The sequence below is a fragment of the Pelmatolapia mariae genome, linkage group LG14 (genome assembly GCF_036321145.2).
Source record: "Pelmatolapia mariae isolate MD_Pm_ZW linkage group LG14, Pm_UMD_F_2, whole genome shotgun sequence".
Classification (NCBI taxonomy): Eukaryota; Metazoa; Chordata; class Actinopteri; order Cichliformes; family Cichlidae; genus Pelmatolapia; species Pelmatolapia mariae.
Window position 1 is genome coordinate 6,086,036 of NC_086239.1, and position 19,736 is coordinate 6,105,771.

Here is a 19,736-nt window from a genome sequence, read left to right on the forward strand (position 1 = left end):
CTAGGGCTATTTGAGAGAGTCACTAGCTGGCTCAAGAAAAGTAAGGCCTTACTAGGATTATTAGGGATGCTAAATATAACCACATTGATGTAATGGTTCCACACAGCTGCCACCAGATGTCAGTGCAGGTCTTTCTCTGGTAGTATAAATAACTGACAGCTGTTTCAATTTGTTTTTTGGAGAAAACACTCATGTATGTGTTTTAGTTTATGCCAACTAACTAAAAAAACAAAATCAATTAAAACTAGATTTCACAAAAACTTGTAATTCCATATAAACTTTCAAAAAAAATGCTTTGATATGAAAATCATTTTGGCTGATACTTAAACTTCTAGCAACAGGTTTAAAAAAAAAATGCAGGCAGAAAAATGTGATGCTAAGAACACCTGACAGTAGTTCACCACGATGAGTGTGGGTATAGAAAAGAGCACCCCTCCAATTATGTGTCAGGGCTCAGGGAGGTGCAGCCTTGAGCCTGGTTCTACCGGAGGTTTCTTCCCCTTACAAGGGAGTTTTTCTTTCCCACTGTCGCCAAGTGATTGTTGGGGTTTTTTCTGTGGGCTCTTTATTTTACAATTTAAAGCGCCTTTAGGTGTGATTTAAATAAAAGTGACTGCACAGAGCAGTGCACAAAGTAGATCTACTCTAATCGGGTATTAACTTGTAAGTTGGTGTTGTGGTTGACAATTTCCGCAAAAAATAAATGTAAAAAAATTGTTAGATACAAAATGCTTAAATCAAGGTCCACTATTGGCCGATTTTCCTAGAAGACTACAGTTTAAAATGCATGACTCATCTCGACAGATACACCCTGTCCATTTCTGCCTGTGAGCAGTGCAGCTACAAACCGACACATTTTGAATGGACTCTGGTAGAAAAACCTCCCCCGCGGAGACGGAGCGTCAGCGCCGTGAAACTAGACACTTGGCAGTGCTCCTACCCTCCCGGCCCTCCTCCTGCCTCTCCTCATCACCCCGCCAGGAGGAAGGAGGACTTGCGGTCACGTGCACTCGCTGCGCGGTCACGTGCACTCGCTGCGCGCCCCCGTGCACTCGAACAGAGGGTGCGATACATAATTCGGTCCCGGGGAGTGGACACCTCAGTCCGGCCCCTTCTGTCAAAGCCCGCTGAGCCGCAGCCTGCACACAGCAGGACGAGGCGCGGATGCGACTTCTGCTTCCTGCCTGCGAATGATGGAGAGTGAGGCCGGGAGGAGGACCAGCGCTGCTTTTGTTGCAGGTACAGCGGGACTTCCAGCGGCCGAGGAGGGACAGGGCAGAACGAGGAGCACCGCAGACGTAAACACTGCCATGCCCTGCTTCATGCAGCAGCGATCCTCCGCCCGCTGCTCCTCCTCTGCTCCAGGACAGAGCGCTGTGTTCTAGAGGACAGCTCGGGAGGAGGAGGAGAGGGTAAATATTTGGTGCTGAAGTTGGGTCCGGGATAGGAGGCTGTCGCTGAGGCAGACTCACTGCTTGGGTTTCCCGGCAGCCTGACTCTGCTGAGTCCGCGCTCTGCGGCCATGCTGCAGGCAGCATCCAAAGACCTGTTCCCTACATGATCTCCAGCTCCTGTGAGTAACAGCACAAAACTACCAGCGCTCCTTCTCAGCGTATCTGCAGTGTTGTGCTGTACTCTGGGAGCAGGCACACTTTCCACATTTCACAGAGACGTGATGAGCTGCTGACGTTTGTCAGGTGTCTGACACGGGAATCAAAGCTGCCGCTGCATGACTGCTCTGTGGGACCAATCTCTTTGTTGCCACAGTTCACATTAAGAGGCAGCACCATGGGTGCCAAGCAGGCTAAAGGCCAGGAGCCTGCAGGAGCCAGTCCTCAGCACAGTTGGAAGCGGACACCCACCAAGGAGCGGGGAGACATCTTAGCCTCCCTCATGCTGAAGTCAGGGGACAGGCTGAGCCGTAGCGGGACGCCACCGCCACCCTACCAGCGCCGCATCGGCATGATCCAGGAGATGATGCTGATGGCCAAACAGGGCAAGCAGGACGAGGCCACAGAGATGCTGAAGACGCTCCGACAGGTAGCCGCTCAGTCTGTTGCTGTGTGAATGATGCTTTTTCTTTCTGCACACTTCCTCTGTTCTTTCCTGTCGTGCTGTATTACCTTAAGTTAATGTCAACAGTGATGCTGAAAGAGAAGCCAGGCTCAGACTGACCACTGATGCTCACTGACTGAAGCCATTCAGAGACTGACTTCCTGCATGCCTGATGAATTGACGTCCTCCCTGCAAGTATGCCTGGCAGTGCCTGACTCTGCTGCATGGGTACAGAGTGGAGAGAGTGCTGTGATTTACAACCTCTCTCAGTCTGGATGCTGCTGTTGATACAGAGAGAAGAAAAAGCCTAACAACAGGCTGGGAGAATCTGGTGTGGTGAGAAACAAAAGGGAAGCAGGAGAAAGAAAATGCCACCAGTTGAATGGGATGATGTGGAGAGCGGCAGAGAAGGGAAGGGTCTGAGGGTGACAGGGGTAAAATTCTGAGAAACAATCTGTGTGTTTATTACTGTGACAGTAAGGAAACTAAAAAGAGCAGATGAAGACAGTGAGAGAAGAAACTGATTTTGACACACTTCACAGAGCCCATACACTGGCAGTGTTTATAGTTTATCCCCTCGTGACTCAAACTCAGGGAGCAGCACCTGAGGCTTATAGACACACAGCTTCCCCAGATTACTGTTTGGACTTTGGAGATTTTCATCAGAATTGTTCTGTTACTATTTACTGATCAAAGCTCTATGCACTGGTGGCAGATGGCGGTGATAAGCAAATGTTAACACAAAGGCTATTTTTCCACATGCATCACTGTAAGACACTAACTTCCACCCATTTTCTTCCACTTATCCAACTCACTGTCACTTATCCCATCTGCCATAGGGTGACAGGTTTCTCCTTTTGTACCAGTTAATTAGATAATGGAAAAAAACTGGTAGCTGTAGCCTAAAGAAGCATCAGTATAGAAAGAAACCTGTTCACGTAAGACTGGAATGCCAGTGAAATTTTAATAACTTGCACAGATTCAATTTGATTTCAAATAAATTTTGTTTATATAGCAGCAAATCACAACATTCACCTTTAGGTGCCTCATATTGTAATGTAAACGGCGTACAATAACAGAGAGACAAGAGATTTACAGATCTCATAAACTCATGTTTCATTCACATTCGAACTCAGAAAACATCAAATGTTTGACCTGAGAAAGTGAGCCATTTTGAAGAGAAGAACTAAGTTCGTTTTAAATTTGGTGCTTTTAAGCTGCTGGACTTTTTGGAATGTCCGATTCTTGTCTGACAGAGGATTGTAGCTACTTGGATCTTCTTTATCATTATTTTCTTTTCATGATGCTCCAGATTTTTCAGCTGGTGGTAGGTACTCGCACTCTTCTACTACAAAGCCATGCTGTTATAATAGCTTCAGTATGGAGTTTAACTTTGTGTTGCTGAAATATGAAGGCCTTCCCTGAAAAATACATCATTGGGATGTGTTGCTCTAAAACAGGGGTGGGGGAACTCCAGGCCTTATGCAGGTTTTAAGTGTCCTTGAGCCAAAACAGCTGATTTAAATGGCTAAATTACCTCCTCAACATGTCTTGAAGCTCTCCAGAGGCCTGGTAATCAACTAATCATTTGATTCAGGTGTGTTGACCCAGGGTGAGATCTAAAACCTGCAGGACACCGGCCCTCGAGGCCTGGAGTTGGGGACCCCTGCTCTAAAACCTGTGTATACCAGGGTTGTCCAACTCCAGGCCTCAAGGGCTGCAGGCCTCAAGGGCTGCAGTCCTGCATGTTTCCCACAAAGAATTTTAGATTTGGATTGATCTGATCACAGAGCAGTTTTCTACTTTCAGTCCATTTTAAATGAGTTTTGGGTCAGAGAAGACAGCAGTGTTTCTGAATCATGTTCACATATGGCTTCTTCTCTGCATGACAGAGCTTTAACCTGCATACGTGGGTGTTCAGAGACAGTGATTTCTGGAAGTGTTCCTGATCACGTCTGTCAGTGCTGTCTGAAGGCCTGAAGGTCAAGGACATCCAATACAGGATTGGCCTTGTCCATTGCTTACAGAGATTCCTCCAGATTCTTTGAGTCTTTTTGATGATGTCATGTACTGGAGATGATGAGATATTCAAAATCTTTGCAAATTTAGAAGTCTGGACAGTGGTGTATTAATCTGCAATTGTCTACACTTCTGAGAATCACTGGCTCTCTCAGATGATCTTTTAATACATTTTCAACTGATTTTTTACACAAGTAACCAATCAGTGTAAAAATGTTCCTGAACTTGTTTCTTGCTAATATTTTTCATGAAATAGTCAAATCTGTTCATTTAAATGTTCGATATGCCTTAGGTATCCCATTTCGAATCAAATATGGGTATGTGAGATTTTTAAGGCGTTGCATTTTGTATTTATTTACACTTTACTCAGTGTCCCAACGTTTTCATAACTGAGATTATACTTTATGTTTTCACATGCTGAAATAATAGTGACACGGTGTAATATGCAATGTTTTGTAGTTCATGTGAGGTTGTGTCTAGCTAATTTCAAGACGTGGAAAGAAACAATTTTTGTTTCCATGTAAACAAATTAACGTTAATATCCTGGTAATTTGGTCATCTAGTAAGTTTTCTCCAGGCTGTGATCCCTAGTGTGGGATCTAATGAGATAAGCACTTCAAAACAGACCTGAGACTTCCATCTAGAAAGACTCATAATTTATATTTTGTGCATAGCTCCCCCCCCCCCCCCCCCCCCCCCCCCCCCCCCACACACACACACACACACACACACTCCATGTTAGACTGCCAGTAACCACAAAAATGGGAAAATGAGGCATATAAGATGTTGAAATGAACCAGAATGCTTACTGGTTTACTATAGGTCCACAGAAAGTTTCAGGAAACTTAATTTTTCAAGAATTAATTTAATTGCTCAAGTTTATTTTTTTCCCCACAGGTACAAGTTCCTCCAGCACTTATTCTTTTATTTTGTTATTGTTGGTTGTTTCTGTTTTCACAATCAGCTATTTCAGCATCGCAAGCTCCAAGTCAGATGCTCGTAAACCTCCTGAAAGCAGAACTGAGAAACAAAAACTGATTTAGATTTAGTTTGAAACAGGTAGAAAAATCGACTTCCCCAAATGGTTCCTGTTTCTTGTAGGAATTTCAGACTATTTCCTCTTGAAAGAATGAGCTACTTTTAGATCTGTTTTGTTTGTTTGTTTGTTTTTTAGAGATTTTCCACATTAGAAGCAGCTTATATGGCTGCTTCAGGTACCTCTACCTAATGGCAATCAATTTAACCACTGTAACGGCCACTACTATATCTACAAGGTCTCTATCAGCACCTTGTTCTTTCTCATGTTGTCAGTAACAATAATAATAAAATAATTATTATTTATGTTATTATTTATAACATTTTATTCATTATTTTATTTATAAAAAAATAATAAGTGATGGAGGATTTAGGCCATTTGTTGTAATGCTGAGTGGTGGAAAGAAAATGTCCAACTAGCACTGAGTTATCAGTAAACAGTAATCTGGGGAAGCTGTATGTCTATAAGCCTGAGGTGCTGCTCCCTGAGCACCAAATAGTACCAAATAGGTACTCAGGGATGTTGGAGACTGAAGGATGTGGTCTGTATTTCTTTATCAGCAGGGTGTTCCAGCTTTAGAGGCCAAACGGAGAAGGCTGAAAACAAACTGGGTTGCCTTACATTTGCATTAACATAATAGAGATAATAACAGGTTTTCATGTTGGGTCATGAAGGCATAATTGGAGGAGTTCCAGTAATATAATGATGATATTTAGTTTCATGTTGCGGAGGGCCTGTGCTCTGCCGGAACAGTATGTGACGGACAGAAACAGGATGAATTGGATAAAGACAATTACTATGAATAAAGGGTAAGCAGGAGGAGAGGAAAAAGAAAGACTACCATTAGTGTTCAGCTAAAGCAGAGGACAGACAAGAAGTGGTGGTGAGTGATTTCAGAGACAGTGAAAGACAGCACTTAGAGGGAAAAATGACAGAGAGAGAGAGAAGGGAAAAGGAAACAAGGAGAGATGAAAGTGAAGCGCTGATTTTGAAGAGTGTGTTGGTTACGAGCGTCTCCTTATTGTTGCTTGGAAACAATGGCGATAAACTGGCGAGCTTGAATCAAGTAGACATTGATTAATGAAACAGGAGCTCTGTTAGGAGATAATGAGGAGGCCTTCTGCTCAATCACTGCTCTTCAATTAACTCGCAACCAAAAACTGGCATCTCTCTACACCGTTTGCCCCCCGGCCCCCTCACAGCTGATCGCTTAACTGTAAGAAAGAGCGCCGGAGCGTGCTTTACTGGCGCTAAATTTATCTGGCAGGGTTCCTTCAGGTGTTTCCACTCAGCTGCATGGGATTTTTTTGAAGCCATCACATGTGACCAGGGTTTCAGTAGTAGTAGCAGCAGTGGTGTAGCGTTGCAGTTGCCTCTAATGTCTGAAGATGCCAGTCAGCTGCTGAAAGCCTGTGGAGCTTAATGCAGGGAGTAAGTCTGGTTCACCAAACTCTGTTTCATCACAAACATGCGATGACACCACCTGGGTCTGGGTGCAGTTTCCCCCTCCAGGGGCAAGGGTACCTAGACCCGGTTCTTAGGGTACGCTTGGGGAGTGTGATTGTGTGTACAGTGTCTCTCTATGTCTGTCTCCACGTTGGGTGAGTGTTGAGTAATTGCATATGAGAGCATGAGGGTGGGAATGGATGTTTGTATCTGTGTGTGTCTGTATGTCTGTGTCCATATGTCAGGTCGGGTATCAGACGCCACCTCTCTGGGGACATCTCAGGTCCTCCAAGGTATGGAGGCCTATCTCCCCCCACCACTCCCCCTGCCAGTGGCAGACACCCTCAGACATCGGTGCGTTGGTGGTTCTTTGTGTCCGGGGATGGGCGTCCAGGTACACACCGGCTCACTCCTTGGTGGCTGCTTATCGGGGCCTGGAGCCTGGGGCTCGCTCGGGCCACTTCGGGGGTGGGGTGCCCTCGGCCTCTCGGCCTGGGGCTCGGTCACTCTGGCACAGCTGGCTGCCGGCGGAGCTCACGGGCACGTCACTGCAACCCCCCTTGGCTTCTGCTCCGCGGCTGCTGAGTGACCCCTCATCTGGGACTCTCCTCAGCTCTTTCTGGGATAGTGGCGCGGCTGCCCCTCTGTTGGTCTTCCTTGGTCTCTTGTGTTCTGGGGGCCTCTGGATGTCTGGAGCCTGGATCTCCTCCATACCTGCTTCATGCCCTGGTGGACGGGGCTGTGGCTCCCCACACCCTCTAGCAGATCATTACATGAAGGAACCTTTTAAAAACAAGCACGCTCATGCTCACAGGTGTACACACGGGTGCTCACACACACAAACTACACCCTTTTTGGCTCCTACCTCAAAGCACACTGTGCACTGTTGATCTTACGTGCTGCACAATAATGTTTAATATTTAGTATTTACTGTTATATTCCCATATATCATCGTGATGTTGTTTATTCTATTGCTCTCGTTTTCTTCTGCTTGTTTTCTTTTTTCTTTCTCAACAGGTGATCCAGGTGATTGATGTATTTTTTTGTCTGCTTATTTTGTTGGTTTTTGTTTTTTGCCCTTTATCCCCGTCCCTCTTCCCCGCTGTTTTTCTTTCCCTCTTTCTTTCTCCCTTTTCTTTTCCTCATTCAAGTCTGTCCCGTATCTAGCAAGTGAAAATAAAAAATAAAATAAACAATAAAAGGTGAATCAAATAGACCATTACGGCAAGGCTGGGATGGTCCATTTGGTAAAGGAAATCCGTTGGGCATCTTTCTTCGTCTTTAGACAATAATTCTGATGGCAAAAGAACCAAACGGGACAGGCAACAAAAAAAAACAAAACAAAAAAGCCCCAAAAAAACCCAAAAACAAACATGCGCTGAAAGAATGGCACCTGCCTTGTGAGGAGGTGTCCCATAGATCTGAATTGTGGCAGTGATGTTAGAAAACACAAATGAAATCCAAATCTACCGTTATGGATAAGGTTCGACTCTGACATGTGCTGCTAAAATGATTTTATTAGAAATGTGATGAGGGCTGAACAGAAAAATGGCAAAAATGATTAAAACAAGCATAGACTAAATCCACATCAAGGAGAAAGGGATATTGTGTATGACACTGAAAGAGTGGGAAAAAGAAAAAGTAAGGATGTAAAAACACAGGAAAACCTTCAAAATAACCAAGGAAGTGAACTGTAAAGGACACCAAGACAAAGACCGTGACTTCATGTTACAGCAGCATGATTTGTGTCCAGAGCCTCCAAAGACTCGCCGTTTTCCCAGAACTGCAGAAGTTCCCTGTGGAGTTTTGTGCTGTTTTGATAAAGCACGTCATAAAAGAGTGGATCTGTCTCCAACATTGCACTGTTGTTCGCTCAGCCATCTTTTATTTTTGTCTAATCAGCACTTGAGGGGCAGTGTCTCAACGTGGTGCCATTTGATTGAATGATTCATATTGTCCGCGGCTCTTTGAATCACCATGGGTTGAGTCCTGCCGGCAGTGCTAATCAGCAAATTCAAGATCGGTCGTGCACCATTTCAATAGAGACAATGACATGGCAGTCAAAACGTCATGAAAGAAGCCCCAACAGTTACATTAGCTGCCCCTTGTTTTATAGACAGAAAAACAAGATAAAAAAAAAAAATAAAACTCTTTCCCTCATAATTGTCATAATAAATTAGCCAGTTAACCTGTTTATTAGAAGAACAGACTAGAACAGACTCGCCATTGGATTAATAAAAATATAATAAAATGAATCTAAATAACAAAAATTAAAAAAGAAAAAAAGATATAGTCATGTGAGAAATTTTTTTAATGTCTGCATACATATAATAGTAAAAACTATCTGACTACCAATATATGATCAGCATATACACTATATAACTTTTATGCATAGATTGAATATAAAAGATGGCTGTGGTAATGCCAAAGTGTGTGAATCTTGCATTCTTTCAAATGGCCAGCAGGGGGGGACTCCTCAGGTTGTATACATGCCTATGAGAAAATGGCCATCAACTTCCTCAGTGATTGGTTTATGGGATCCATCGCTACCTTAGAGTTTTCTTCAATAACAGCATGATCTACATTTTATAAACGATGGTCCTCATTAGAGTCCAGAAAGACAATACATCAGGACATGATTTAGGGTGAGCCTATGTTGTAATTAACAGGTTGATACTGTACACTCATACGTGCTAGGTTAATGCTGCCTGTCTGGGCCCTGGACACTGTCTTAAAAGACAATCTTGTTCTCAAGAGTTTCATTTCCTGGGTGAATAAAGGTTCTGACTCTTAGCATTTGTTTCGATGTCTCACTATGGGATCCACCTCCCTGAGTATTCCTCAGAAGCATGTATCTCATTCTGCCAATCCTGATTGGGTGTTGATTGCCACAATCACATTGGGCAGAGCCACCCAACCTTTAAATAGCTTGCACTGTTACATAGTCGGTATTCAAAAACCTATTCTCGTTTCAGGGCATATATCTCAAGCTAGCTAGCTTCTTAGCTAGCCTAAGAAGCTAGCTAGCTTCATAGGCTAGCTAGCTGTCCACAGACAGGAGTGTTGGCTATTTCCCGTTGCCGGATGGTAGCTAACTAATGGTCTCCAACAACGGCTAGCGCACCAAGCTGGCCTGTCAGAAACAGATCCCTTGTTGCACTCAGCCAAAACTGCAGCTGATGGTTTTGACAGTGAGGGAGTCGCGGAAGCCGAACCACAGGCTGGCACCATGTTAATAATAAATAAATAGATAATCGACAGTGTCTGTGAAGGTTCTCAGTCATCCAGGTCATCGTAGTCTAAGGAGCTTGGAAAGAAAAACGTCTGGACTTCTTTGAGTTGCTTGAAGATGTTTCACCTCTCATCCAAGAAGCTTCTTCAATTCTAACGTCAAATGCTGGAGAGTCCCAGATTTAAGTCTTAGGGGAGTGTCCCCCAAGAGGGTAATGAACCCCCTGTTGATACTCTACCTAATCACACGAGCCAAGGTGTGAAAACGGGTGTGGGTCACAATCAGCCAAGGTTTCGGGTGAACCCGCTGTGAAACCTAGCCCCACCCTATCATGTGATTTCCTGAGGTCAAATGGTCCAGGATGTGAGTGGGCGTTAAGGTGTCTGGGAAAGGATCTCAAAACTGGATTAGAGATGGCAGACGGTTGGTGTCGTAAGCCACCGCCTCTGTTCAAAGATGGTCGTTTACAGTGGACATAGATGGATTCTTTCACCCCTCTTTCAAACCGTGTCTTCTCTGTCCAAAATGTGAACATTGGCATCCTCGAAAGAGTGACCTTTGTCAGCCGAGTCTTGTCCCGTCGAGGTGGCTCTTCATCGACAGTGACAATCGACAGTGATTGCTCCACATGTCATTTCGTGTTTGTGCAAGGCTGTTAAATCTTTACCAAATGTGAGATCCCGGACCAGATTCTCTTACAAAAATAACAAAATGGAGGCCTGTCTCGTCAGAGGTGGAGCACACTGTTTGGTCAGGATGTGATTTTTGATGAGGGTCAACATCTGCTTCATATATAGCTCCACCTGCCTCTGTTGCCATTTCCTTTTATTTAGCAAAGAGCTGCACTTGATCCATTGTGTTTGCCGCGTCTCTCTTCAGCTCCACCTTTGTTCATATTCAGCCGGGTTCCAACCACTGCTTTGATGTTGACCGATCCTAATTAGTGTGGACTTTGCTTTCACTAGAACTGTTCTCAGTATGCATGTGTGTGAGTGGCTATGCATTTGACACACAGAGGGCAGGATATTAGACTATGCATTTTTATGCTTTGTCATGTATATTTCATAAGAGGGTAACGTTAATAATGTAATACCTTTCTGGAGTGAATATAAATGAACGCACACGATAACGATGATAGTGATTATTATTATTTATATGTTTTTTCTATAATGATTGTCGTTATTATTAACTAATGTAAACAAAATTCTCTTTCTTCTCTCGAGCTGTTAACTAATAGAAGTATCACACACACATACAGTTTCTCCTATCACACGCTAAATGTTCCCGGTTATTACCACATCCTAATGAGTTATCCAACTATCTTTGGTTTTTTATTTTTCTGTAAGTGCGCTGTTTGTCCCCGTCTTGTCCTTTTTTCCCCGTTCTATTGTTAGTGTGGTATTGAAACATGAAATTAGGCTCTTGGAGACACTTGGAAGAATTCTAGAAATATAATCAGTGTCCTAAACTAAGCAAAAATGGATACTTTTGTTTCCATATATTCATTAAATCCATTACTACTGGTAACAAGTTCTGCTGACAGATTTTTTTCTTCCAGTCACTTGTTAGCGTACTTCACAGATCAGACCTCATCGTTAGTCCAGAGGTTTGTAAGCCAGAAGTCAGACATTGTGGAAAGGTTTAACACTAGCCAATTATTTTCAGGCTACTGTCGCTGACCACTGGGCCTTAAGTTCAGGCGCATGATTGCATGATCTCAGTGGGAAACTGTGAGTATCCTGGTCATTGCTAGCGCATATAGCATACACCTGTTGATGAACTAATCATACGTTTCTCTCATGTGGTGTGTTGCTATTAATGCCACCGTTATCTGAAAACACAGCCGCTGATTAATGTCCCTGTGTGTGTGTGTGTGTGTGTGTGTGTGTGTGTGTGTGTGTGTGTCAGTCGAAGCTGCTGTCATTATTTGCAGCCACTCCTACGCAGAACAATAAGCAGCATGGAAACCTCAGTGAGTCATAGCTTTCTCTAGGAGACTGAGCATCCATCAGTCTCGCTCTTCCCTTTTCTCTCATTTCTAAAGGTCAGTCCTGATGCCACTCAGCTGGCAATAAACTGCCTGCAAAACAAATCCAAACACACATGAAAGTATATCTGCACTTACCTAGAGGCTAAAAAGTGTCTGGATTCTTGTTACACACATTCTTTCTCTCAGAGAGTCTTCCAAGCAGCACTCTAGCATCCACACAAATAATAATGGTATAGATAAAAAGTTAGTAGAGCAAATTACTTACTGGATACAATATGCATCCTGTTACACGGGACATATACAGACCACACATATAATGAAAAAATACAATTTCAACATTTTCTTTACGAAGCGCATAAATCACGACTATAAATCTGAGCTTGAAGTTTGATCTTGGGGAACGCTAACTTTACCCCAAAGTGAAATACATTTTGACAAAATCCCAAAGTGGCAAACTGTTTTTGCCCAATATTTTTTCCGGTATTTTATAAAAAAAAAACCAAAAAAACCCAGAAATCCTGCCCTCACTCTCAGTTGGTCTCACAAATGTTAACTTTGCAGTTCAAAAGAAAATATACCGAAACTATATTTCTTTGCAGTTATAAGTATATTAAATGGTTTTGCCATGTGGTTACTGCAACTTTTTTTTTAGTAACTATGCACTGTGTGCACAATTATTAAAGTAAGAGTAATAAAACAACTCAAAATTTACATATAAACATTTCTGACATGTCAAAGAAAATCAGTGACCAATATAGCTACCCTCACAAGCCTTCCATTCATGGAGTCTGTCAGTTTCTTGATGTGTTGACGATCAACTTTTTGTGCAGCAGCAACCACAGCCTTCCAGACACTGTTCAGAGAGGTATACTGTTTTCCTTTACTGTAAATCTCTTGTTTAAGCAGGGCCCACAGGTTCTCAATAGGGTTTAGGTCAGATGAGGAAGGGGGGCCATGTCATTATTTTTTCATCCTTAAGGCCTTTACTGGCTAGGCATGCAGTGGAGTACTTCGATGCATTGTCCTGCATAAAAATACTAGTCTTCTTGAAAGATGCAGACTTTTTCCTGTACCACTGCTTGAAGAAAACTGGGAGTAAGTTTGATTTTGAGGCCATCTTCAACCTGAAAAGGTCCAGCTAGCTCATCTTTAATAATACCAGCACATACCAGTACCCCACCTCCACCTTGCTGACGTCTGAGTCAAAGTGGAGCTCTGTGTCCTTTACTGATCCAGCCATGGGCCCAGCCATCTGGTCCATCAAGAGTCACTCTCATCTCATCAGTCCATAAAACCTTTGAAAAATCTGTCTTCAGATATTTCTTGGCCCATTCTTGATGTTTCAACTTGTGTGTTTTGTTCAGTGGTGGTGGGGTTTCAGCATTCCTTACCTTGACCACGTCTCTAAGTACTGAACACCTTGTACTTCTGGACACTCTGGGTAGGTTGCAGTTCTGGAATATGGCAGCACTATAGGATAATGGGTATCTGGTAGCTTCACTTTTGATACTTCTCAAATCTTTGGTAGTTAATTTCCATCTTTTTTTCTCAATACGTTTCTTGCAACCCTGTTTGCTGTTTGCAACAAAACATTTGATGTGGTTACGCCCCAGTATCTTAGCAATTTCAAGAATGCTGCATCCCTCTGAAATACCTTTAAATCTTTTTTTTGGCCCATTTTGCCTGAGGAAGAGAAGCTGCATAGAAATTATGCACACTTTTATATAGAGTGTTGATCTTCCCAGGCCACGCCCTCACTCATTACGCAAATACACATCACCTGATATGCTTAAATCCAATAAGCACTCAAGTTTATACATCTTGAAGTTGGAAAATTTGCATAAAAATTATGATATGGCCAAAATACTCACTTGCCTAATAATTGTGCACACAGTGTATTGATTCAACCACAACAGAATGAACGTTTGGGAATTTACTTATTTGGATGATTGAGCATGCATCAAGAAATATTTAGTGACATTTTTTATTAAAGTGCAGCCTAAGCTTTAAGCATGGTCATTAGCTTTGAAAGTGTGATATTAGATAAATTAGTTGATCTGATGATGGAGCTTGAGGAGAAGTTGTTACTAAACCCTGAATATATGTAAAATATATAGGCTAATGCTTTGGATGGTAGCAGAAGGACATTACCATCCACAACGTCTTGCCAGCAGCACAGCTAAAAATGAGCACTCAAGCAGAAAAACCTCAGAGTCCTAGAGCTCACTCGCGGTCTGCAAAGCGTAAATGCAGAATATTTTGGTGTTCCAGCGTTTTCTGCTTTGACAGGATCAAGCAGGAAATAAATGTAGTATTTTAGAACTACAGTTATGTATTTGGGAGCTGGACCAGACGTTTACAGAACAAATTTGTGCCTAGATTAACCCTTTCCCCTGGACACTGCACGAGCTAGAGCAAAATGTCAGGATTTCTCACAATCTAATTGGCAGATTGCCATGAAATGAGCACATTCATGCTACAAAGGGAGCCACTGACCTTTCCTTTACTCCCACACTCAGGAAAAACTTTACAATTTTTGGTCCCGCTGTTAGTTAAGTTCTAAAAACATCAAGATTGACAGTAGTATTTGTGTTACATGGAGCACTCTCATACTCTTGTTGTACTTGTTAAAAACCCAAACATAAAGCTTTGGTAGTGTTTTAACCTTTTAATTTTGTTCCCAAACACATCAACTTTTGGGTGCTTATAATGGAGCATGATGGATAATGTAAGTGATTAATGTCATCAGTGACTTGAGCTCAAACAAAAAGCATAGCATGGTTGTTTTGCTCAGTTGTACTGCATCCAGCACACACAGCCTGTGCTCTGCTTTAGGCTTCATATTATAGTCAGTGACAGGAGCTTTTCCTCAAAATACTTTCAACTGTGGCAGTCTAATCCTCTCCTGCACACTTTCATGTGGCGTTGTCATTCATGTTGACTTTTGAAGTTTTAACAAGACCGCTGTTCATGCGTGAAGCTCTGCCAACAGGTTTATGCTTCATCGGCTTTGATGGGGCTTGAGATGTGACAAATTTTGTTTTTTGGCCTCCTCTCTAGAAACCAGACAGTCAGACAGCAGGAAGCAGTTCAGAGGGCTTTAATTCAATGCTTTAGGGGGTCGGGAAGTTTAAAAAGCTGCATTCAGAATGTAAACGTCTTTGACATATTCGCTCGGACTTACATATGAGGGAATGAATCGTAGCAGTCATGGAACTGTTTTGTGTTTGCTGTATTATTTTCTATTTTTTCCTTCATTTTCTTTCCTTTTTTTAAGGTAGAGCCTGTTTATATGAAATGTGCTACATAAATATATTGCTAATACATATGGTCTTACTTAATGTGTGTGTAGGACCTAGGCATGGAATCAACATCACTGGATGACGTGTTGTACCGCTACGCCAGCTTCAGAAACCTGGTTGATCCCATCACGCATGATCTGATTATCAGTCTGGCGCGATACGTACACTGCCCCAAGACGGTAGGACAAACACACACACACACACACACACACACACACACACACACACACACACACACACACACACACACACACACACACACACAGTGTAAATAAATGTTAATAAAACCTAGTACCTCCTACTGTAAAGGCTCCTGGGCATGCTAACATAAACACACACACTGTCACTGACTGATGTTATTTATTGCGTTGCTGCTATCAGATGATCTCCTGACTCATTTCTTTGATACTATTTGGTTACGGAAGTGCTCTAAAGTGGCTGTGTATTATATGTGCGTCCTTGAGGGAACTACTGCTGCTTGTGTTTGTTCACTCATGTAGTCCAGTGTGTCACTGAAGGACAGAGAAGGAGAGGGAAAGAGAGCGTGGCAGCAGCGACGCACAATGAATAATGCAAGGAAGAAGGAGGAGTGATGGAGATGAAGATAGGAATTCAGAGGCCTGATGTGTAATTTCAGTACATTCTGTTGTGAAACACTGTTGCCCTGAAGCTGGCTGCGCTAAAAGTCTTTTTTCCAGCAAACACTGACTCCATTTCAATGTTCTCAGCCTATGATGATGCAGAAACATTACTGAAACGATTAACTAATTGGTATAATCTATATGTGAGTGATTTGTGGCCATTAAATCCTGACCTTTCTAACGCAGGCTTTGCACTTTAATTTGATGGGTTTCCTGTGAAAACAGAATGCTTGAGATGTGAAAAATAAGTATTGCACATCTGCACAACTTCCACAGAGAAAAGGCAAAGAAACACTAATGGCAAATATTTAGTGCAGACCTATGATTGCTCAAGAGTCAATACATTTTTACCAGCTGTGCGTCATCATGGCAGAATTTGCTAATTACGCTGGCAAGTGTGAGTGTGTATGTCTGTGGAAAGCTCAATTATATAGGGATACCATGTGTTTGCGTTCCCTCGTACACACCGATACAAGCCTAGACATGCCTAAAACTGAGAGCAGCCACCCTCTGATGATACTTTATGCCTGATTTAGGCTTCTGCAGGGAATCTTTGTAGTCCCCACGTAATTTAGAGGTGGGCCGATGGATCAAGTATAGATACCAACAAATTTATACTAGTGTTATAGAATCAATGCTTTGTTTCTATGCTCTAAGTTCAGTGTGTAGCCCACTGAAATTAGTTTTTTGGAAATGAAACGATACACCTCAAACATGCACTATGAAAAATGTCTGAACCTTTTTGTGTTGACTGTTGCATCTATTTTATTTATTTTTCTATAAAATATTTAAATAACAGAGGTTCACCCAAAGTGCTTTAGAGACAGACATTTTACATTTCAAGTCTCAAAAAACCCTCAAAATTTCAAAATAAATGAAAAGCTGGTGTGTTTTTGTTGTCTTCAATAATTTTGGAAAGTAAAAATCACAGTGATTTAGTGGTCATTAAAATGTGCTCATAATTTGCAAATTGATTATGATTTATCTGGTAAAAAGTGGATGCTGATAAAAGGTAGCTTCAGATTTTTTTTTATAATAATAACTGGCATGTTTGTACCCTAAATCAGTGGTTCTCTAACTGTGGTACGCATACCACTGGTGGTACGTGGGCTCCCTCTAGTGTTACACGGTAAGTCTCCTTTTTTTTGTTTAAGATCAAATGATATACCTCTTATATATACTTCTTACTGAGGGATTTCTGAAAAATTAAAACGCACACCTCTGCTATCACTTCCGACATAAATGAAGACAGCAGTAGGGTTACTGAAGTTGGGCTAGCTGGTATATAATGATGTGCTATGTGATCGCTAGCAACACAGCTATGTTAGCATGATGTAAACACATTAACACAGTGAAGCTGGAGGATGAAAACTGACTTTTCTCCACTCGATAAAAGTTAACATGAGGGTTCCCAATGTTAGGGACAAATGCAATCGCATGGCAGGATGCTGTAAATGGACCAAACGTCAGTCAGGAGAACAACTGAGATAATCCATCCACAATACGAGGTTAGTCATTAATATACTGCTGCTGGGCTGGGCTGTAGTTATATCGTAAGGTTTAAAAACTGAGCTTTGAAATGAATAATGGTAGCAAAAACCGAGATAGGCCGACAGTGATCTCTGCCTTTATTTAGGGGCTTGTTTAGATTAAATAGAACAAGATACAAAGCATTAAAACGTTAAAAACACAACAGCCTTAATAAACGCAGATTAGTTTTGAACGGGAAGCAGGGTTTATACGTCATCACTTAAAGACCAGATATCCCACCTGCTGTGAATGTTTTAATGCAGTACAGTTGTTATTATTATCACTTGTCACATCCTTTTTATGACAGTTAAAATAAATAACATTCATATAAGAAATAAAATTGTCTCATGTAAACTGTATATGGTGTTAAATAGGCCTATACTACTGTACTTTAATGTCAGTCATAAGGGTGGTACTTTAAGAGCCATATATTTTATGAGGTTGTGTTCATTGTGAAAAGTTTGAGAACCAATGCCCTAAATCAAGTTATCTCCATTAATGCTTGCTAACATAATGCGCTTCCTCAAAGAAAAAGGCTAAGTGCATTAGTAATCCTGGACAAGGATCATGGATGAAACACCCAGAACACACATAATCTCCATATAAAAGATTTGGCATCACTCACTGGTTTGAAAGCCTCGACTTTAGCATTTAGACTGCAGGCATATTGGTTTTAAGTGACTTAAAGTGGATTAGAGTGTAAAGTGTTACGCTATCAGCTAATGCTAGCTCTTTACATCTAGTCTTCACTACAATGGCAATAGTGAAACAGTCCCCTTTGGCTTTTTATAACCAATAGGTTTCATCCATCTTTTATATACAGTTTATGAAACTGACTTGCTCTTTCCCCATTAAAGTGATTTTTTTGCCTTGCTTGCTGCATAGAAACAAAACATGAAAACTTGAAGATTAGCATTATTTTTTTTAAAAGTAAACTAATATTAGCATAGCATTGGATGTAATAGCACCCTTTCATATTGCTATTAGACAGCCATCTAAACCTTCCGACATGTAGTACAGAAATATACTGCAAATGTGTACCAACACATACACAGTTTGCAGTTTTCTCTGCTAATCTCAGGCTTAAATAAGCCAGGGAACTTTATTTTGAAGAGTAGTTGGTGCACCTTTGGAAAGATCAAATTAAGCTCAAAAGTAAAACTAGATTACACAACTAGACAACAAATGGATCAGACTCACTTTATAGACAGACTTCTTTAATGAAAACATTGTGTACAGTGATCTGTAGTCTGAGGGAAAAGGGTAAGGTATAAAATACTCACTTATATAATATCACACTTTCAATTATAATAATCACTGCAATAAGGTGCATTGTGGGAGAAATGCTTGACACACAGCTACAGTCAAAAAGGAGGGTACTGTGTGTGGTTCATAACAGGGGAATGGATTGTGTCTGAGAAGAACAGAGCAGGAATGAGAAAGGGTGTTGTTCAGTGAAGAGAGAAACACAACATAACGTACAGACAGAAGCACAGAGAGGTGTTATCTGACTTGTTTCACTCCGGCCATTCTTGTCTGACACATTGTATTGCTGTTCTTTTACTTTTCTGACCTGGTTGTCAATAACAGTGTTTATTCTTTTCTTTTTAAATTATTGAATAGATAGATTATCAGAGCAGGCAACATTTTTCCAGTCTTGGAAAAAAATGTTGTATAGCCAGAGATTCACTTCTATTCACTTGCTTCAATGAGGCATTTTCACCAGAGAGCTGCTGCTCACTGGATATTTTCTTTTATTCAGATCATTTTCTGTAAACCCTAGATGATGGTTCTGTGGGAAAATCCAGTGTCTGACATATTGCAACCAGCCTTTCTTTCACCAAAAACCATGCTATGTTCAAAGTCACTTAAATGCCATTTCACCCCCATTCTGAGGCTCCAGGTTTGAACTTCAGCAGGTTGTCTTGACCATGTTTACATGCCTAACTGCATTACTGAGCTGCTGCAGTCTGACTGGCTGATTAGGTATTTGAGTTAATGAAGTGGGGCCAGTGAGTGTGTTATGTTTGTAAGGCTTGGATAAAACAGCCTCTCTGTATTCCCTTGTGTGACAGCTAATTATTTTTATTGAAAAACAATTTCACACCTTGTTAAGGATAAATGTTTTGTCTTTGGCTGCATGAATATCTAATTTGAGCCTCTCAGTAACACGTTATATGTTGTCAGATGCTCAGTCCTGTATATTCGACTGTTGCATTAAGCCTTGTTTCCTAAGGGCAGATGAACTGGTTCGTCATATATAAGGTGATATTTAATCTTGATGTTTTTATAGGCATTTGACAGGTATACGGCAAGAGTGTGAAAGTCAACTGAAACAGTAAAGTCTAGGTAGACTTGTAGAAAAACCAAAACTATGAACTACAAAAGCAGAGTAATATAATATTTGACAGATGTTTGACTGTGTGAATGCACTTCTTTTTATTCCGGCATTTGTCACTGCAGCCCTGAGAATCCGGGCAGTTCC

General features: G+C 41.7%; 1 protein-coding gene across 1 annotated transcript in view; it reads left to right on the forward strand.

Annotated features, from left to right (window-relative positions):
* Positions 1–1,071: 1,071 nt before the first annotated feature.
* lrrc75a (leucine rich repeat containing 75A) overlaps positions 1,072–19,736 on the forward strand; it is a 63,034-nt gene continuing 44,369 nt past the window's right edge. Inside the window, exons 1-2 of the mRNA XM_063493569.1 lie at positions 1,072–2,040; positions 15,131–15,259. Of these exons, the coding sequence (XP_063349639.1) occupies positions 1,789–2,040; positions 15,131–15,259 (381 nt within the window). The 5' untranslated portion in view covers positions 1,072–1,788. The remainder of the gene's footprint in view (positions 2,041–15,130; positions 15,260–19,736) is intronic.